This window comes from Humulus lupulus, chromosome 3, assembly GCF_963169125.1.
Source record: "Humulus lupulus chromosome 3, drHumLupu1.1, whole genome shotgun sequence".
NCBI classification, from domain to species: Eukaryota; Viridiplantae; Streptophyta; class Magnoliopsida; order Rosales; family Cannabaceae; genus Humulus; species Humulus lupulus.
The window spans coordinates 278,849,813-278,872,233 of record NC_084795.1 but is presented as its reverse complement, the minus strand read 5'-3'; the positions used below and the strand labels follow the sequence as shown (position 1 = coordinate 278,872,233).

General features: G+C 30.5%; 3 protein-coding genes across 5 annotated transcripts; 2 read left to right on the top strand and 1 right to left on the bottom strand.

The window, feature by feature from the left end:
• Positions 1–1,142: 1,142 nt before the first annotated feature.
• On the top strand, positions 1,143–3,463 carry LOC133824527 (GTP-binding protein At2g22870). Its single transcript, XM_062257423.1, has 4 exons — positions 1,143–1,776; positions 1,897–1,966; positions 2,323–2,485; positions 2,789–3,463. Exons 1-4 carry the CDS (start codon positions 1,221–1,223, stop codon positions 3,005–3,007), a joined length of 1,008 nt encoding a protein of 335 aa, XP_062113407.1. The 5' UTR covers positions 1,143–1,220; the 3' UTR covers positions 3,008–3,463.
• Positions 3,464–7,806: 4,343 nt separating this feature from the next.
• On the top strand, positions 7,807–15,512 carry LOC133824526 (beta-glucosidase 12-like). Of its 3 annotated transcripts, none has more exons than XM_062257420.1 (13): positions 7,808–8,033; positions 8,163–8,232; positions 9,280–9,338; positions 9,928–10,003; positions 10,176–10,253; positions 10,355–10,442; positions 10,760–11,018; positions 11,101–11,213; positions 12,185–12,402; positions 13,255–13,286; positions 13,411–13,513; positions 14,070–14,166; positions 15,273–15,512. In XM_062257420.1, exons 1-13 carry the CDS (start codon positions 7,839–7,841, stop codon positions 15,439–15,441), a joined length of 1,557 nt encoding a protein of 518 aa, XP_062113404.1. In that variant the 5' UTR covers positions 7,808–7,838; the 3' UTR covers positions 15,442–15,512. The 3 variants fall into 3 exon arrangements, with proteins under 3 accessions (XP_062113405.1, XP_062113404.1, XP_062113406.1); XM_062257422.1 differs by having other exon boundaries at positions 7,866–8,033; positions 9,275–9,338; XM_062257421.1 differs by lacking the exons at positions 9,280–9,338; positions 9,928–10,003 and having other exon boundaries at positions 7,807–8,033.
• A 33-nt stretch (positions 15,513–15,545) lies between these two features.
• On the bottom strand, positions 15,546–21,547 carry LOC133824528 (alpha N-terminal protein methyltransferase 1). Its single transcript, XM_062257424.1, has 8 exons — positions 21,324–21,547; positions 21,078–21,231; positions 20,458–20,516; positions 19,925–20,044; positions 19,412–19,513; positions 17,285–17,339; positions 16,306–16,403; positions 15,546–16,172 (listed from the first exon to the last, which is right to left on the bottom strand). Exons 1-8 carry the CDS (start codon positions 21,540–21,542, stop codon positions 16,047–16,049), a joined length of 933 nt encoding a protein of 310 aa, XP_062113408.1. The 5' UTR covers positions 21,543–21,547; the 3' UTR covers positions 15,546–16,046.
• Between the last annotated feature and the right edge of the window lie 874 nt (positions 21,548–22,421).

Genomic DNA, 22,421 nt, shown 5'->3' with positions numbered 1-22,421 from the left:
AAGGTTTAATAATTATTGAAGTTTGTCCTAGAAGTATTATTTATAGTCTAAGGTTTAAATAAAATAATTAAGAATGTGACATTTGTCACATGTATATTATTTAAAGATTTTAGATGAATAAAAATAATCAAGGATAAACTTATAAAGTCTAGAACATTTCGTCAGATAGATCTCGTATTACTCAGATAAAGTGGTTTAAACAACTTTAAGTGTGCTTAAAATCAATTATAAATTTTTATTTATTTTTTAATGTATTTTTAATTTAATTATTTTTTAAAATTTAAATGTATTTTTAATTCATTTTTTATTTTAAAATTAAAATTTAAAAATAATTATGATTTGGACCAATAAAAACGTGAGACGTGTCTGCCTAATAAGCTCATTAACAGACCTAACGGATGAGCCCTAACGGAATTACAATGTTTTAATGTTTGGGTACTTTCCCCACTAAAAAAAGATTAGGTCCATGCTGGATATTTCCCCCAAACATTGGATACTTATGCCGCAAATATCTCTTTTTAAATTTAGGCAACTTTCATTTTGTGTTTTTTTTTTTTTTTAAAAAAAGCAACATTGTAGGCATCTTTGGTGGACAACTCTTTCTCCTCCAATGTTCGGGCAAGGCCACCTATGAGTGAGAACTAACTAATGTCAGACTATGAGTCAAGCAACTCCAAAGACCCGTGGCAGTGGAGATGCTCTAAGAGCAACTTTAATGGGAACATCTCCAATAGTGGCTTAACTAACTCCACTTCCGTTTTTTAAATAAATTTAGTCAATAAAAAAAAGATTAAAAAATAAAATAGTATGACAACGTTGCCCTGCATAAGCAACGTTGCATGTTTTCTACTAATTAATACATCTCCACCTCATCCACTTTACATTACCATCTTATAAACATCTATCCTAACCACTTCCGTTCGAGTTGCTCTAAGATGATACATTCGATAGTAATTAAATCACGGTATTTTAACTTTTAAGAATCAAAAATAAAAAAAATTAGGTATATATCATAATATTTGTTGCAAAAATCTCTAATTATTAATATTTTTTTGGAAGGACTAGAGAATATATTTTTGAATTTATTTTATTAATGTTTTTTGTGATAGTACAAAAACAGGCATAAACAAAAAAAAACAAAAAACAAAAAAAAACGCTCGTTTACTTGAAAGCTCTATTAGGCTGAGTGAGGGTAGAGAAGAGAGTAAAGAAAGAGTAAGATGATTTTGCTTCGGTTACCAAGAACTCCCATGGCCATGGCCTTCTTCGCTCAACCACCTTCACTCCACTCCCTCACCCATTGCCATTTCAATCTTATCCCAAAACCCCATTTACTCACCACCCTTAAACCCTTCGCCGCCGCCACCTCAAAGCTTCTCTCAGCTCCCAAATCAACCATTTCAGCCTCAGCCTTAGAACCAGAAACCTTATCCATCTCGGATGTTATAGAGCCCGAAATCGAAACCCCCCAAGATTTCGACACCCAAATCGAAGTATCCCTCGAAAAGCTCTTCGTGCCTCCGGAAACCGACATTGGTGATGGTTCAGCCCTGACCTCGAGAATCTTGAGGGGCTCCAATATTGTTCTGAGCAAGTACGCCAGGGACGCTCAGGTTGCGCAAGCTGAGTTCGTCAAGAGCAGCGTCAAAACCGAGGATTGCCCCTCCGATGGCCTCCCTGAGTTCGCGCTCGTTGGCCGCTCCAACGTCGGTAAGTCTTCGCTTCTCAACTCCCTCGTGCGCCGAAAGCGACTCGCTTTAACATCAAAGAAGCCGGGTAAGTCAGTGTTGTGAAATTGAACAATTCACTGACTATTGTTTATAATCTTATGCTAAGTTCAGTTTTGGAATTTCTTGCCTTGGAGGCTTTACCTTGCATTAATTATTATTTTTGTAGGAAAGACACAATGCATCAACCATTTTCGAATCAATGATAGCTGGTACCTTGTGGATTTGCCTGGATATGGGTACGAAACAATGATTTACAAGCTGTACTTTGATTGTGGGATGAGTAAACTGTAAACTCATACATAACTTACATAATTTTGATTATGGTTGGTTATGTCTGATCATTTTTATTGACAATTTTTTCTTCGGATTTTTCGAGTGTGGGTATCAATTTCTGGGTTCTAATCTGTTTTGGGTTATATGCATTTTATTAGTACAAGATGGAAATTTGTTGTCTCTTTGTTGGTCTTTAATTACCAGAGATTGAATTTATTGACTCCTGAAGTTTAGAAAGAGATTAGTTCTGTTTCTTTTGGATAGTTGACATTAAAACCAGTGGTTTTACTTAATCTAAATGTATTGTGTAATTGGACAGGTATGCTTCCGCACCAAAGGATCTTAGAACAGATTGGGCAAAATTTACTAAAGACTATTTCCTAAATAGGTCAAAACTAGTTTCAGTATTCCTTCTCATTGATGCTAGCATTCCTGCTAAAAGCATTGACCTTGAATATGCTAGTTGGCTGGCACAGAATCAGGTATTTTTCAACCACTTGAAAAAGAAAAAAATGGCATTAAATTTCATTTCGGAATCAATATTGTTCCCTAATCCAATTGTTAATTTTTATAATGTAGAATTTGTTTCATACTCTGATGCGAGGTGTTGTTTTATTACTTTTGACTTGTTGGGAACTTGGGATAATTTTGTATGTTAGAGGTTGTTGGCCATAGCAATTCATTAGCTTAGAGCTAAAGAGAAAGAGCTTATAAGACCATAATTCCATTCTCTATGCAATTTGGGACAATTCATTTGTTGAGTCTAATATATATGTTGTTTTCAGATCCCCATGACATTAATCTTCACCAAATGTGACAAGCGAAAGAAGAAGAAGAATGGAGGCAAAAGGCCAGAAGAAAATGTGAATGATTTCCAGGAGTTAGTACGTGGCTTCTTCAAGACAGTACCCCCATGGATTATGACCAGCAGTGTCACAAATCAGGGTCGCGACGAGATATTACTGCATATGGCTCAGCTACGGAACTACTGGCTCAAGCACTAGTCGCAGGATGAAACTTCAAAGTTAGGTGCGGCCACCTTTTGGTTCCTCTGCATGCTCACCTATAAAATTTTCTGCTACTAATGTAGAAGGAATCGACTAATCATGGCTCGAGCTATTTCTTGACTCGGAGTATGTAGCAATCCCAGACCAGTTAAAGGGCCGACGAAGATTGAATCGTGGAGAAGTGAAATATTTTTCAAGGTGGAAAATGGACAGCGAACTGGTGTTTTGAGGAAGGTAAAGTACTAAGGTGTGTATTTCTTTTACATTCAATTCCATGGTTAGTTATAGATATTACACACAGAATGAATTCAAAACTATAAGCCTTGTAGTGAATCTGAAAGACTTGTTTTTTTTTTTTGGTTGTACATGCTTGGTTCTTAGTTCCATCTGTCCTAATTGAACCATTCGGTTAAGATTATTCCATAAAGAGCCAAATGGCGAAATTATCCTATATACTATATATCTTTTGTTAAAAAAAAAAAAAAATTAAACAAACAGGACAATTTCTTTATTTTATTTTTATGTAATATTTTTCATTTATATGGTTTGTTTGATTTTCTTTTTCAATTTATATGAAATTTTTTCCAACTTTTTCTTTCTCTCATTTTTTTTCTTTTCATGAAAGTAAGAAGATTACATTAGAATCAAAACTGAGAGTCAGCTATTACAAGAGAGTGAATGTCCATGGCCTCCAAATTTTTTAATCTTCCATAAACAAGGCAAGCTTTGCTAAAGAATGTGCAACAACATTTGCCATTCTTGGACAATGTTTAACAACAACAAAATCAAAAACTCATACTAAGCTGAAAAATATCATGCATAAGAGTGCCTAATGCTGAGTACTACTTGTGTTTGCATTGGAAAGCTCGGCAGACCCTCCGACAATCCGATTCCACCGTTATTGAGTCGTAGCCTAACCAAAGGCACAGTAACAGTCGTCGAAGAAGAGCAAAGGCCTCTGCTACATGGGGTTCGAAGCAGGCTTCACGAATCATGGCCCCAACTCCCGCCTTGCAAATAGGGGCGGCTTTGGCCGTTTCTAGCAAGTGTTGGGTTGAGAAGCTTCAGCAACAGTCTAAATCAGAGTAGCAGTGCTACACTATCATATGAACATTCCAGGAGGTATTGCCATGAACTATCTTGGTACGCCTCTACCAATTTTTCCAAAGAATCACCACTGACAGGGATCATATCATGACAATCTATTAATGCATGGAAGGTAGATTCTGTAGCTCTACCACAAATAGGACAATAGACATCAATGATCATACCATGAGCATGCAAATTAGCCCTAGTAGGAATCCAATTGAGACAAGTTTTCTAGAGAAAAAGTTTGATTTTCGAAAGAATATGTAGACTCCAAGGCATTTCCACCAAAGCCACAGTCCTAAAGATGAAGTTGCTTGTCCCAATTGAGCATCACACACTGTTAACCAGTACCTGATTTTGACATAAATCATCCCAGACTCTGTAATGCTAAATCAATCAATCTTTACATGTCTGTTAGGCCCAGGGTATAGAGAGAATTGTCGAAGCTTCATCAGTAGAAGACTGATGCTCCAACAGCTCATTCCAATTCCTGAAAGGGTAGGACTCAACTCGACAAAGCAAGAGACATTTTTTTTTAATCTATTTGTCAAACAAATGGAAAGATCATGACAATCAACCATACTAGTGGAACTTTTCAAAAAGAGTAATGATACGTGCACTCAAAATATACATTTAAATATTACACACAGTCATGTAGTTGTTTAGTCTAGCTAATCACATTTATTAAAACTGGGACCTACTGTTTTATAAAGCAGTGACACGTCACTGTGTGTAATGTTTGGGTGCATAGATCATTACTCTTTCAAAAAATACTTCTAGAGATGATGTTCCTCCAAATGTAAAAGGCAGTAGATGTTGGTTTAATCTGCAAAAAAAATTTAGCAATGGAGACCTTGCAAGACCCTAATTGCGAAAGAAGTAGGATTGTCATAGGTTTGCCATGCCTTTTTAGCCAATAGTGCTTTACTGGAGAGCAAGAGTTCTCTGATACCAAGTCTCCCATTATTTTTGTGCTAATGGAGCATTTTCCACTTGTACTAGTGTATTTTCTTAATGTCATTAGTGTCTCCCTAAAATTTATCACACATGCGATGTAACTCCTTAATAAGAGAGACAAACAACTTAAATGCATGTGAACGATCATTACTAATTGATTGTGGATTTTAATATCTACAATAATAATAGAGTAGTAATTTTTTTTGTTTGTGTTTTTTGTTACGTTTAGGGAAAAAATATAAGTATGTTCTATGTATTTTATTGTGTGTTGTTAATTTTTTATAGAATTAGATGAATTTCAATACATTTTTTTATGAAATCTTTAAAAATCAATTCATTCTTGAGCTTTTGAAGTTGATGAAAATTTTATACTTTAAGAAAATATATATATATAATAAAAATAAAATTGTGTATTTTATCCAATTATATTAAAAGAAAATTTTCATTAAATTTGTCTTTAACTTGCAAATGCTACATAAATTTAATATTATGATGCTCTCATTATTTGGCAAAGTTGTTCTTGAAGTTTTTAATTCAACTATAATCAATCAAATTCAATACTTTAGCAAAAAAAATCCTTAATAAATTACATTGTAAACAAAATTTGTGTATTTCATTCAATTTTCATTTAAATCCCATCAAATTATAATATAGGAAAGTTTTCATCAAATTTTTATCTAATGCAATTCGATTATCTACTTCTTCTAGAACTATTCAATTTTTTCTTCATATGAGAACTTTTTTTTTCTTTCAATCTCTTTCATTTTCTCCCTCATATTAAATATATTGCATTATAAAGGTTAACACATCTACATAATTTTTTAAAATATATAATTTTATTTTAATAATTAATAGTCGCATTCAATAATTATAGATAAAACTAAAAAACATATCCATGCTTCACACAGTTTTTTATAATTATTACTACAAAATCTCTTAAAAAATATTTAAAAATATATATTTTTAAATATTTTTTGGGAGATTGTGTGGTAGTGATTATTTTTCACGCTACTCGTACAACATACATTTTATATAGACGTGTGAGGGTGCCTTGACCATAATTTTTTTTATGATAGTGTTCATTGTATAACGAATCTCCTGTAGGTTTTCGAAAAATTCTAGATAATTAAAGTGTTGAAAGCAAAGTTAAAAAAACTTGTTGTACGTGTGCTTTTTTTTAATATTATTATTTTATGCTTTGCGTGGTTTTTTTTATATAAAAAATTATAAATTATGTGTAAGAAAATTTATGTTTTGTACAAGGGTTATTTTGGTCGATTACCCGTTTGAACCCTTTATTTTTAAAAATAAACTTTTAGACCTCGTGTTTTGTTAAAATATTAAAAATAAGAATAGATAGATCGATCATTTGAACATTGTATTTTGGCCGATTACCTGTTTTGACCTTTTATTTTAAAAATTAATATTTGGACCTTGTATTTATTCAAAAGGTTAAAAATTCTTTATAAAAAGTATGTTTTATGTAAGGGTTCACACTATTTTGAATCTTGTATTTTAGCTGATTACCCATTGGGACCCTTTATTTTTTAAAATTAACTTGTGGACCTCAAATTTTGTCAAAAAGTTAAAAATAAGAATAGATATATTGATTATTTGAACAATATATTTTGGCAGATTACTCAATTTGACCATTTATTTATAAAAATTAACCTTTGGTATTTATTCAAAAGGTTAAATATTCTTTATAAAAAGTAAATTATATAAATATATATAATAATGTTTTCTATAATTATTTTAGACGATTACCCGGTTGGATCATTTATTGTTTAAATTTAACTTGTGAACCTTTTGTGTTTTTCAAAATGTTAAAAATAAGAACATATAGATAGATAATTTGAACCACGTGTATTGTAGTTGATTACCTATTTAGATCTATTATTTTTAAAAACTAACATTTGGACTTCGTGTTTTTGTCAAAAATTTAAAAATATGAATAGATATTATTTCTTTTTTTTTTTCTTAAATGTATTATGAATGATATTATTTATATACAAAAATTTTTATGAAATGATATTTCATTTAAAAAATATATACAAATCGGTTTAAAAAATTCTTTATACCATGGTGCACATTACATGATTAGTATATGTAACACTAAAAACAACCAACCTAGAAACTAAAAGGAAAAAAAAATACAAATAATCTTTAACAAAACAACTAATAGAGGTTTTGTGAAAAGTATGAACTCAATTGATATGTGTGGTGTATTGTACCATTGTCTAAAATATTAATGTGTAATGTGATCACAAGTAATATTAACTATTTTTACAAGAGCAGTTCTAACAACATAATTAAATACAACAGTTAACAACATATATATACATAATTATTATTAGTTTTTTTTCTTAAAAAAAACAATTTCAGTACATATGCAACAACAAAAAAGAATTGTTAAGGGACACAACTGTTGTTCAACACCATAAGAAAGTGACATATTGTTATTGATACAATCTAATATCGAGTTCTACACATTTGAATTTAATAAGTATTATGAGATATCGCTAACCGACCATAAAATGTCATTTCGCGTGTTGTTGGACACCTTAAAATATCAAATAGTAACACTCAACGAGATAATTATATGATTTAATTACAAAAAAGTAATTGTAAAGAAGAGGAGGACACAAGTGGAATTTAAGTATTGTTCCCACCAAAAGAGGTCATCCACACTTTTTATACCAGTACTACCACTATATATATATATATATATATTATACATATAATTTGGTGAAAAAAAAAAAAGTAAAGCAAAAGGAGAAGAATGGGGATAAGAAGCCATAGCCATAGCCATAGCCATACAAGTCTATTATTTCTTCTCTTAGTCTTTAATATTATTTTCCCAACTCTCAATGGAAGAACTGTAGAGAATAATTGGAACTCAACCTCGTCCGGTTCTCTCAACCGGAATTCATTTCCCAACGGTTTCCTCTTCGGAACTGCCTCATCTGCCTACCAGGTTTCTTAATTCTTTTTTATTTTTATTTTTATTTTTATTTTTTTGGGTTCAAATTATTTTCTATATTTTATATTTATAATATATATATGTACATTTTAATTTTTGGGGTTTTTTTTTTTTTTTTTAAAGTATGAAGGTGGTGCTAATGAAGGTGGTAGAGGACCAAGCATATGGGACAATTTTACCCAAAGATACCCACGTACGCCTCCTCGCTCTCTACATTTTTATTTTTATTTTTATTTCTTTTTTGTAATTCTTACAAATTAATTGTCACACTCATATATATACTGTACATAAGTTATTTTTTTTAAAATTAAAATAAAATAATTATTTTTTCACTAGTTATTCTATGACCAAAACTACCACGATGACCTTAATCTTCACGTGAGTTTGTGGTCCATTGTTGTGACGTGGCACACATGCATTGTATTTACTTCTCTACTTGTCTTTCTTTTCTTTTCTTTTCTTTTTTTTCTTTTTATTAAAAAAAATACGAATAATCAGTCACTTTTTCTCAAATCAAATATTTTTACTAAATTGTGATTATATAATGGCCACTTTACTGTTTTTTATTCCTAATATATATTAGTCACAATCACTTTAGAGTTATGATAAAATTGGCAAGTGAAATTAGTAATAATAATAATAATATTAATCTATTAATTACTAAATCTTTATCATAAATATAAGGGTTTATACTTTTTTTTAGGCTATGTAATTTTTTCAATTATTTGTTTGGACTTTATATTTTAAAAAATTTATTTTTGGACCCTATATTTTGTAAAATGAGTTAAATAAACCCTTAAACTTAATTTTGATGAAGAAAAAATTGAATATAACAACACAGTTTTTAAGCAGAATGATTTTATTTTTGTTCTGAATTGTTAATTTGATGAATAATTTGTTATTTTAATTGAGAAAACTTTAATCAAAATCGGGTTTATGGTTCTATTTGAACCATTTTACAAAACATATAATCAAAAAAATAATTTATCAAAATACAGGATCCAAACAGGTAATGAGACAAAACACAGAGTCCAAAAAAAATATAAACTCTAAATCTAAATTATAAAAAGAAAGGAAAAAGAAGATTAATCATAAATCCAAATAGGCCTTAACCTTTTTTTTTTAAAATATATATATATTACAAAGAAAAAATTCTCAATATTAATTACTACTTTAATCACACAAATTAAAACAATTTAAAATATTCATTTTCTCACGATTTTTTTTTTTTTGAGTATAGAGAAGATTGATGACCAAAGCAACGGCATAAGAGCCGTTGATTCATATCATCGTTACAAGGTATATTCATGTTCACAATTAACTTGTTTGGTAACTAACACTCTTCTTACGAGGTAGCAATATACTTTTTTTTTTTCCAATTTCAATTAATGTAATTATTAGTTTTGGCAAATTCTCGGGTGCACCCTTTAAAAAGGACACACCGGTGCAACCCCTGAAGTTTTTGGTTCAGAAAATATTTTCGACGAATTTCTTTGTTATGATTGTGTACATTATAGTTTATTAGAGCATTCTGCAAACTTTCAGAAAATTCTGAATAATTTACAGTGTCCAAAATAAGGTTTAAATATGTTGCCTTGTTACCTTCCACGAGCATAAAAAAATTAGTCACGCGTACAATAATCTGTTTTGAACCTAGTTTTTGACATTGTAAATAATTTGGAATTTTTTGAAAATTTGTAGATACTCTAAATAACTATAATGTGTACGGTCATAAAAAAGAAATTCGCCAAAAATACATCCCAGCCAAAAACACCAAGAAATGCACCGGTGTGCCCCTTTTTAGGGTTTCCCGAGGAAAATTCCCCATTAGTTTTAATTAACTCTCTCTTTATATTTAATTTAATTACACTAAATTTGATTGAGATAGGAAGATGTTGGTATTATGAAGGATATTGGATTTGATGCCTACAGGTTTTCCATCTCTTGGTCTAGGGTTTTACCAAGTAAGACATCCATAAGTATTATTTATTTATTTTTTCTTAATTTTTAGGTCAACATATGTATTTCTAAAATAATTATTATTTCTTGGCATGCATACTATATATTTTTTTTATTAATGATATATGTTTTGCTAATGTTTGAGTATTAAATATTGGGTTATTCAAATTAATGTAGATGGAACATTAAAGGGAGGAGTGAACAAAGTTGGCATCAAGTATTACAATGATCTTATCAACGAAGTCATTTCCAAAGGTTATTTCTCTATGTATATTGGATTATTTCTAAATTTTCTTTTGTTACATATATAATAAATTGTATATATTTCGATCAATTTAATCAAAATAAAAACTCAGGATTGCAGCCATTTGTGACTTTATTCCACTGGGACCTTCCCCAAGGACTAGAAGATGCATATGGAGGTTTTTTGAGCCCCAAAATTGTGTAAGTTTTCTCATCAAATCGAACATATCATAAAAGTGTTGTAATTTGACATTTTAGGGCTGGTTAGCGATACTCCATAATACTTATTATATTAAAATATGTGAGATCTGATATTAAGTTGCACCAATAACAGTATGCAACGTCTTTGTGATGTTCGATATTACTGGTAACCCTTAGCAACACTATCGTAAATATTAACCTATATAGAACAATTTTTAAGGGTTATATTATTATTTCTTAATTTTAGATATTGAGTTATCATAACAAACTTATCAAAGTAATTAATTAAAGATCCAACGATCAAAATTTATGTACAGGGGTGATTTCAAAGATTATTCAGAATTGTGTTTTAAAGAGTTTGGTGATAGAGTGAAGAACTGGATTACGCTAAACGAGCCATTTTCTTTCATAACGCACGGTTATGATTCGGGGACTTTTGCGCCGGGAAGATGTTCACCGCTGTACGCGGCCAACAACTGCAGTGGTGGTGACTCCAGCACTGAGCCCTACTTGGTTGCTCACAATCAACTTCTTGCTCATGCAGCTGCTGTAGGTATTTACAGGACCAAATACAAGGTACTACTATCTATTAATTACTCTATTAATGTTAATTATTACATGTATTTGGATATTGATTTTGATTATTGTAATTTTGCAGTCCCAAAAGGGCCAAATTGGAATTTCACTCAATGGTGCTTGGATGGTGCCCATTAACAATTCTATAGCAAATAAAGAAGGTGCTAACCGTGCTCTGGCCTTTACCTATGGTTGGTAAGTAATTCTTTTTTAATTATATACCTAAGGATGAAAGTTTTTTCCATACGGGGTCGGGGCCTTGTGGGACCCACCTCATTCGTTGCTTAAATAGGGAATGGGGCGGGGATGGGAATATCATTTCCTATCTCGACATAATATTTTTATTTATTTGACATGTTTTTTATGTGATTTTATAGAATATTAGTAACTTTTTAAATATTTTAATTTTATTTTGAACATATTTAATATTTTGAGGGATTAATATAGTGTAATATATATATATTAATAGAAAAATACTAGTTTTGCCGAAATATTCGATCTACCCATATATCTTGTTAAATGATATTTCAGACCATGTGTTTTGCAAAATAGATCAAAATAGTACCCTGCCCCAGCAGAGATTCTCCGCCCTACCCCCTGTGGAGAATATGTGGGGATGAGGATTAAAATGGTTAACGGGGATGGGAGCGGGGAGAACACCTTGCCAATTACCTGCCCCGTTTTCATCCCTATATATACCTCAGGTTTGCAAAATATAATTAAATTAGTTAATCATAAAATATCCATTTATGAGAACATAGGTTATTCTATTAATTAATTTTGAGATGAAACTAAATATTTTTTTAATTTTATTTTGCTTTCTAAAAGTACTTTCTGTGCTATTGTGTGAATGTTTTAGAAAGTGTTTTTAATTTTGAAAGATTGGAAGCTCTCAAGGAAGTCTTCATCACCAACTTCCATAGGAAGTTCTTTATAGAAGAAGAAAAAAACAAAAGAAGTTGTTTTGAGTCTTAATGAAATTTTAAAATTTCTTATGTTATCCTTATTCTAATAAAAAAATTAATTACATTAAAACATATTTTATGATTTAAATTAATAGTTCTTTTAAACTAAACTATCTAAGTACCAAATGAAAAAACTAATTAATGTATAAATTAATAGAATTTTGGTGGTTGTCTGATAAAACAAAATTGTACATTATGTAGGTTCATGGAGCCACTAAAATCAGGTAATTACCCAAGTGTAATGGTAAAATATGTGCAAGAAAGACTTCCAAAATTCACAAAAGAAGAATCTTCAATGGTCAAAGGATCTTTTGATTTCATTGGATTGAACTACTATAGTGCCAAGTATGCTGAGAATGCTACTTGCTCTGATGAATTGGGCCTCAGATTCTCTACTGATTATTGTGTTGATCTTACATGTAAGTTTCATCATCATTATCATTATCATTATTATTTTTATTTAATTTGTTAATTTTTTTTGTGGGGTATTTAATTTGTTAATTAATTATAGGATTTATGTAATTTTAGACCATGTGTTTTGTCTCATTATCTGTTTGAACCTTGTGTTTTGACAAACTACTTTTTGGATCCTGTGTTTTCTAAAATAGTTCAAATAGACCCCTAAACGCAATTTTGATCAAATTTTTTTGAACTAAAATCACAAATAATTTATCAAACTAATAATTCAGAACAAAATACAGTTATTCTGCCTAAGAACTGTGTTGTTATATTCAATTTTTTGTTTATCAAAATCAGGTTTATGGGTCTATTTAAACCATTTTACAAAACACGGAGTCCAAAAAATAATTTATCAAAACACATAGTCCAAACAAGTAATGATGCAAAACACATAGTCTAAAAATGTATAAACTCTTAATAATTATAAATAAATAAAAATGTTACAATAGCGCCACAATTATGTATAGTAATATATAGTAACAAACATAATTACATCTACCTAGATATTAAATTTTCAAGTAATATTGCAACACACATGGACTAATAATATGCATAAAAACAAGAGATTTTTATGGTATTGGATGAAACTTTTCCCTAAAAATAATTAGTTAATGTTTTATAGTGAGCACAACACAACTTTCATCAAGTATAGGGTCATTAGGGTATTATAAGTTTCATAATGACATTTGCAAAATATAAATTGAATTTAAAAAAAAAATCAGTTTCATAATGACATGTGATAAGTATCAGTGTAATTTTTAGCTTATTGATTATTATAATTAATTCTTACTTACAAAATTTGTCCATTTCAGTTGATCGAAATAACATTCCCATCGGTCCAATGGTACTAACTTTTACATATTTATTTATTGTATTTATTATTATTATTATTATTTGTTAAAACAATTATTTATTTATTTACTTATTTATTTATTCATATATAATTAAGTTTTTGAATGATTTTGCAGGCTGCCTCACCTTGGCTCTACTCTTATCCTAAAGGAATGGAGAACATTGTGATGTATACAGTCAAGAAACTCAACAACCCAGTCATTTATATAACAGAGAACGGTAAAATAATAATAATAATAAAATTATTTGAGCGGAAATAAATTATCTTCTTTTTGTTTTGACAAAAAAAAAATATTTATAATTTTATTTTAACAATAATTATTTTCAACAAGTATTATTATTATTATTATTAGGGTAAATACTATTTTGGACTTAGTGTTTTGCAAAATTTACTGATCGATCCATGTGTTTTGTTAAATGATAATTCGGATCCTACGTTTTGTAAAATGAAACAAAAAAGTACCTTATACCCAATTTTCGTTAAAAACAATTCAATTATAAGATCAATTCTCGGGTCGTTAGTGATGCAATGAGTTCAAAGAAATAAGGAAAGTGGTCGATGAGCCGAGAATGAAAGATTATATTTATATTTGATTTTTTTTACCAAAATTGGGTATAAGGTATTATTTTGTTCAATTTTGTAAAACACATAATCTAATTTATCATTTAACAAAACAAAAAGACTGACCGGTAACTTTTGTAAAACCCAAGGCCCAAAATAATATTTATTATTATTATTATTACTACTATTATTAAGAATTGCGAATTATTGTAGGATATTCGGAACTTAACACTGGGAATTTTTCGAAGCATGACAACACCAGAATCAAATATTTTGTGGATCATCTTTCATCCCTTCAAAAGGCCATAAAGTGAGTTCATAATTTAATCATAACTTGTTTTTAGTGATTTTGTGTACATTACACATTTTGAATCATAATGGTTTTGCAAATGAACTTTTAGTTTATCACATTGCGTGATTTTTTAAAAAGATGTTTAGAAAAAGTGATTGTTTTAAAAAATATATATTAACAATTCTTTGTAAAGTACCATTCCCAACTCACTTCATTTTCTGTCCAACATAGTTAACACACTTTATTGTATATAGTCATAATAAATAATACTTTACAAAGAAAAAGTAACATTAAAACAAAAGTTTTTTTAACAAATTATCCAATAAGAAATTTCATTACCTTAAGATTGTTACAACATGTTTAGTTTGCATGAATGGAGATTAAAGTGGAATCAAGATTCCTACTCTTATGTTTGGTTTGGAAGCTTGGTAATGAAATTTCAAGGGAATAATAATTCCCATGTTTAATGGAATTTTCACTCCCAAACCATTGGAAATCAAACATTTCCAAAATAATATTAGAAAAAAAAAATGTGAAATGACAATTTTATTACAAATCTTTTTATTGAATATTTTTATCAATACACCACTTATTTCATTTCATTTCCACACCAAACTAAACAAAAGAATTCTAATTTCAATATTCATTCCAAAACTAAACCAAACTTCATAATATCGTCACTATTACCATTCATATTTCATTCCCATTACCATTCTAATTCTATTTTACTAAACCAAACGTCACCTTATAGTTACGGCCATCGTTCACTAGGGCTTCAGTCATCATTTCTTTCTTTTTCTTTTAAAAAAAAAAAAAAAACAAACGTGTCAAGTGTAGTTATTGAGCAATTTAATGATGATAATTATGCAAAGATACAATCCATAAAACTCAAATAAAGATAGCAAAATGATGAAGAGAGAAGAAAAAAAGACTAGAGTATATTGCAAAATAGAGAGAGAAAAGTGTTCTAAGTTACAAAATTAATTATTCAAGCATTTTATATAAGGCAAAAGATATAAAATAACAATAATTAAGAAAAGACTAAAATGCCCTCAAATAATAACTCTAACAATAATAACTCTAACAAATGACATGTTGCATTGTATTGTATGTTATGTGTGTAGGAGAGGAGCAAATGTGAAGGGTTATTTTGCATGGTCATTGTTGGACAACTTTGAATGGGCAGATGGCTATACCATTCGCTTTGGCATTGTGTATGTCGACTACAAACGTGGTTTGACTAGACGCCTTAAAGACTCTGCTACCTGGTTCAAACAACTCCTCCATCATTGAATCTAAACTAAACTAAACTATTTTATGTATATGTATGAAAACATTAAGAGCATATTAACATTTATTATGAACTGGTGTAAGTTTTTGTAAATGAACAAAACTAATGATCGAATCCACAAAGATTGTGCATATTAGCATAACTGGTAGAGAAAAGTTTGATTAAAACGGTAAAGGGTTTTTCGATCTTACCTAATCAATCAAGTTACATGAGCATATTTGTTCTTGTGCTCATGTCATGTTTCACTCAAATTCGAACACAAATCATGCTGCGCCAACTCAAATGACCATTACAAATTGTGTCGAGCCGATTTAAGGTTACTAACGCGTCTATAAATCATGTCGTGTCGTGTCAACCCGAACATAATTGCTAATCCCTATCGTCCATGCTAAGCTCATTAGGCCCGTCCTATTTTTACACATTTAAACCTATCACTGACAACAACATCAATAGTATGTACAGCAGAGCAAGAAACACTCGCACAGGAATCAAAAACCCTCTATTTTTGGTCTCCATAGTGGGGGAAAAAATGGTTTGATACCTCATGAGAAGGTACGAATGGAACACAAGAAAACGCAAGATGCGAATATGTTGAAATGGGTGTAGTTCATCTGATGATTCCTGGTCTGTTAGCTCTCACTTTGGACCTAGTGTGATGAACCTTCTTTGGTACATCTGTTGTTAATGCATACATCTTTACAGCAAATAGCTCCTGCGGCAACCCCTTCTGATCCTGAGTAATCATCATAAAAATAAAAAATGAAGTATGATTAAGGCCAGAAAATAAATGGTATCATATTGAACCACTAAAAATTAAGACAAAGTAAAATGAAATAGATTCAATAGTTTAGGAACGCAGATGTAACCTTTGATTTGTAAAGATGCAGCCCACATTTATGGAAGAGCTCCTTGAAGTATGAATCAGACCTAGTAACACTCCGATCCTCATTGTCCAAGATAAATCCTACAGCCCCAAAAGGGAAAAAATTATAAGATGAAAGAAAGAGCAGTGGCACCAATGTGGGTGACATCTTCTGTTGCACTGACACATCCTCACGTCTTCTATGAGACTAACAAAATTAAAGTTTGTAATTTAATCCCAGCTCCACAAGGTTTTAGTTGTTCGAAGCACATGCCTTAACACTAGGTTTTGGAACAACATTGATTAAACATCCTAAATATTTGACCATACTTCATGAAAGTTTTTAATTTAAGTACAGATTGCAGAAATAGCATAGTTTGTTGGGAAATAGTGTAAGCTTTAGTTTAGTCACAAACACGTTAGAGTAAGTCTTTTACTATAAATCAAAAGAAGAATTGAGAATGAAACATCTATGTGGGAACTTCTCTAGAATGTTTTAAGATGATTTTAGATTGAATCAGAGCTATCCAAAACAGAAGTAACGACCATTTGAACCAGGAATATAAAACATATATATATTGATGGGGGGGAATCAGTTATGATGGTGGAAAAACATTGTGTGGCTGCTTTGAATGTAAGATCTTAATCAAGGAGGAACCTCATTCATGGCTGTGTGATGTGATATGATAAGCAATCAGGATGGGGATTCAGGAGGCTCTTAAGAAAATTCAAAGGAACTTGAAATTCTTATATTTTGTTGGTACTTGGTAGAGTGCAAAGTTAACAGAAGACATAATGTTTTGATGGGGTATAACATCAAGGAAAAATTAGAATCACCATTGTACCAGGGGAGAAGTTTGGCAAAGGTACTGGCTCTATTTATATTTGACAATATCAATCCTGTTTTATTTGTTCTTCAATACAAGTTTTTGTTTCCCGTGTAAAATAATAATAAATAAATAAGAAAGAAAAGGCAATAATACCATTTCTTGCAATGTTCTCCTTCAGAACAAAAAACCCACCAGGTTTGAGACCAACCTAGAAGTAACAAAAAAATTAGTACACAGATGTGTAAAATGTATCATAAGTTGCATAATCCATTAAACACTTGATCATTCATTTTATGAGATATAACAAGTAATAAAAAGATTCATTTCTTTCTTTTATCTCTTGTTACAGTTTAAAATTTTACCCGAAGTAAATACTGTGCAGAGAGAACAAGGTAGTGAGACAAGACCAAACAGGAATCATGAAAACAATTGCATATCAGTTCATTGATTGATCATTAATGGACAACACTCCACACAGAGAGATATGGTGCCAGACATGTGAATTAAAGATATATAATTTATTCTGAAGTTAAAAAAAATACTGACATAGAAATCAAAATATGTTACTGCATACATAAGATGAATATATAGGGTCTTAATCTACGAATAATGTTGGAGTTATGTTGCTAGTCACTGTCACACTAACCAGGAATATTCAGCTCCAAACGTAAAAGGTTCTATCACAACTCCATAAAATGGTAAAACAACACTTGTGCATCATTTAAACAAGCATCATGTGGAGAGGGTACTCTGTATGAGAATTATGAAATGTTGAAGAGCATCCAGTGAGAGATTAGACTTTATGCGTTAAAGTATTCATCATAGATTGAATTATAATTTTCACATCGCTTGCTATATGTATAGGTCAGAAGTTACGCCTTAATAGAAAACTACACTAAGAAGATGCATACTTAATCCTAAAGAAAGAAGTATTACAAGTGCTTTTTTAGTGTAGCTCAGGTGGTGGGGTGTGTTGAGTGTAAGAGGTATGAGGTTCAAACCCCCAAATGAGTTAATTTAACAAATGGGTAACAACTAACTGTTTCTTATTGAAAAGAACAACCAATAGTCATTCTTTCACTGACACTGAAATTTTTACCAAAAAAAGTAGATCCTCTGGAAATTATTTGACATTTGTTGACATGGTCAGAGCAAGGAAAAAAAAACATTCATGTGGCTGTCTGTTGGACAAAAAAAAATTAAAAACAGATTGCTAAATAGATGTGCCTTTGGAGGTTGGATTAAAGCATGATAGACATAAAGCCAGAGATAGCAAAGGATTTTTCCCATTTAGATGGAGCAACAACAATTTAGTGCTCAAGCAGAAATTTTGTAAGAATGAAAATTATACTAAAACCCAAATGAACAAGTTCACAATTTGTAGGGGTTCCAACATGCCATTCTTATCAATTTGCAATATAATTTGCCAGTATATACATGTACACGGGAGCTGGTTCAATAGGTACTTTTTTTTTCCCTATCGGCAAGGGAAAATAATTTTTTGAAAAATTGTGGAAGTTGTATTTAATATATTTTAAGGTTGATGACAAATCAATAAAAGTTGTTTACATTCATTACTTTGGAGTTTGTTTCTAAGAATGGAAGAATTATTGTTTTGGACTTTAGTTTGGTTGTAGGAATATAAATAATGTATGAAAATAATTTTTTAGAGTTTTATTAGCAACAATTAAAACATGAAGTATAAAACTTAAAAAATGATATTAAAAAGACAAGAAAAGAAATATATCTGAAAAAGAAAGGCATGTCTTTTTTTTCTTCTTCCTTTTCCCTTTTCTTTTTTGTGTGTCAGAAGAAAGGCATGGAATTTAATTTGAAGTAAAAAACAATAAATAAATAAAAATAGGACGGAAAATGGCTATAATTTTCGTAACATTAAATATTGGAGCAAATTCCAGTATATTAAATGATAGCATCTATAACTTGTATAATTACGAAGTTAAATATGGTCATTGGATTAAAATCAAAAGGTAAAAATTGATCCCCTAATAGGAAACAAATCCACATATCATACAGTGTGAATAAAAAGTCAGGAAAATATCTGAACAAATCAACAATGCAACGGTATTCTCACAGTTTCAGGGAACTAAAAAAGCATAAGGGACATTATTAACATGCAACAACATTTAAGTTCTAATTTCATTGTCCTCGGAGAAACTCTAGAGTATAAAATGAAATACATAAAAATCAGCAGTACCCATGAAATAGCTGACTGTATGAAAAATGAATTTAAAGACACGATTCAAGAAAAAAATACTTTACCTTAGCTCTCTTGAAAAATGACACAAAGTCATCATCCGTCAAATGTCCAATGCACCATTGAACCCATATGACATCATATCTTCCCACTTCTGGAGTGAATTCCTAAAACCAGAGTTGAGAAATAGTAATTTAAGGTACAAAGTGATTATAACCCTCTTGTTGGGCATTCAGAAATCAATAAAGCAGTGGTTTAGTTTCTCTACTATACCATATTCATAGGTTGAATGTGGAAATCTAAGTTGATTGGAAAAAGTTTTGCAAATGAATTAATATAGAAGGAACAAATCAACAGTTTATAGACCTACCTTACTGCTTTTCTATTTCCTTTTTGGAATTTCCTTTCAAATTACCACATATTGTAGGCTTTAAATTCTAAATGTATAATTAGAAGTTCATACATCTTGATGCAAAATTTCTTTAAACAAGATAGTAATTTTTTTTATGAAAACAAACATAAAACTAATCATTAATGCTAGCTTATGTTTTTCTATACTTTAAACAAGAATAGATTACCTGAAGAGGCACACAGTAAAAATTAACGGATTTGTTCGTATCTGTGGTCATATGATTCTCAGGAGCCAAGCTTTCTCGGGCCTTCTCTAAGAAATGTGATACAGGCTCAAGAAGGTCAACCTAGTCTCCATAAACATATTTTTGTTTAGTCAACAGAGAAAATTATTGACATATAATCAATAATTTAATTACTTATAAAGAATAAAATAAATCACTTGACACAACATACAAATCTTTAGTTCTCTTTCTTTATTTTCCAAATTTTGTCTTTGTTTCTTGGATAGTTTGCAACCTTGAATTTAAAATTCTAAGCACAGGAACAAAAACAGTACCTATGTTTCCCTTAAAATTCTTAAAAGAATGGTGAAATTCATGCTTAAATTTGGATGACATTAAATTTTTTCCATGATTCCTATTCTTTATTATATAACACATTGACTTTTACTAGTTATAACATTTTGAAAACTACCACTTGGAAACGTATTCCACAAAGATGAAAAGGAAAACAAAGGGGACAAACAAACTGAACCTACCTCATTGAAGTATCTTATTAGAAGATTTTTCGTTACTCTCCCAACTCCAGAACCACAATCTGCAACAGTTTAATATGGAGTTAGTAAGATATGACTTGTCGACAAAAACAAGTATACATACATTTGACTATGCTGAATGCGGAATACTCACAATGTACTCAATGCTCAACATAAAAAGTAGGGAAAAAAAACAACTTGGAAAAGAAAACTTATCAACAAGGTGCTACATAGAAAGAACAACACTGATATCTGCCAAGAAAAAAAAAAAGATACATAATTACATAAGCATCTAATGAAGCTAACTTGGGCCACTTTGGTAATCTTTATAAGGGCTTTAACATTCTTTTATTTGGAACAATAGTGAAGTTGGTAATTAAAAGTTGACAATGATTAACGTGATACACCAAACACACTCTCTTATATGAATGAGTACATTCTATGAAATAAAGCATATTCTGCTCCAAATGTTTCTTCCCAACACTGATCCACTTTTTCCTCAACCCCTAATGGATACCATTCATAAATTTAAGAACAAAAATACACAAACCTTGAAAGCAAGAAAATATAGCTTGTACACCATTAGATCATAGAGAGAGAGAGAGAGAGAGAGAGAGAGGTACCAAGAGCAACGAGGTGACGTTGGTTTGATGCAGCAGAAACAATGGGAAAACGCTCAGAAAGGAGTGTATTGAGAAAAGCCTCACTACCCGTAATGTCTGCGTCATTTACATGACCATATCCTCCTAATACCCCATCAACGGAGGCCTCCACGCCCTATTTTATCTCAGAAGCAAAACATCAAACACTTGAGCTGCAGAACCAAAACCAGAAGGACCAAAAGAGACGAGGAAGAAATGAGTACTCACTTCCCAATAGCCGACGCCTTGGCGATACCATTCAGTCTTTTTGGTGGGATCTCCGACTTGATCAGTCCACATCTCATCGGCGTTCTTGAATTGGCGGCCGTGGGAGTCTAAGCCGCCAACCTCCATGGATATCCGAGCTCGCCTTCTGCTTCTGACAATGCCTAAAGAAGTGAGCTGTGGTAATAATACTAATGAGGTTGGCCAATGATTTTTTAACATTTTGAAAAACTTAACAAAAATAAATAAATAAATAAATAAAAACTGAGAAGTTATCATTAATGAAACCAAAAATAAATATTAGAAAAATTTATAATCTTTGGTGACCATTAATCCAAAGTGATCACTCAGACAATTTTAATCAACGGTCAAGATTTTATTTTAATTTTCTATTTTTATTTTTACATTGATAACGTATTCAAAAATGAAAATAATTCTCATTTCTATTTTTCCTAGACAAATTGGCATCCCTAATTATGCTAGTTCAAATCAAAACACTATCTCTTTTTTTTTTAATTTTAAAACAATAATTATACATCTTGTTACTAAAATAAAATAAATATGTAAGAGTAATAGTTGAAAATGACCTTTTTTTTTTTAAGATATTTTGCTAGCTGGCTAATTTTGATAATTTTTTACAAAATCGCATCTGTCTAAAATTTTGACCAGTTTTCATAAAATTAGTTTTGATATTTTTTTGCAAAATTACTTCGGTGTAAAATTTCGACCAACTGTCTAAAAATTTCGGCTAGTTATCTTAAAATTTCGACCAACTATTTAAAAATTAGTTTTGATAATTTTTTACAAAATCGCATCTGTCTAAAATTTCGACCAACTGTCTAAAAATTTTGACTAGCGGTCTAAAAATTAGTTTTAATAATATTTTGCAAAATCGCATCTGTCTAAATCTAAAAATTTCGACCATTTATCTAAACATTAGTTTTGATAATTTTTTACAAAATCACATATGTCTAAAATTTTGACTAATTGTCTGAATTTTTGACTAGTTGTGTGTACGAAGACTCTGTTTTACAAAAAATTATCAAAACTAAACTAGTGAAAATAAACATTAAAAAAAAAATAAGTCATTTTAACGAATGA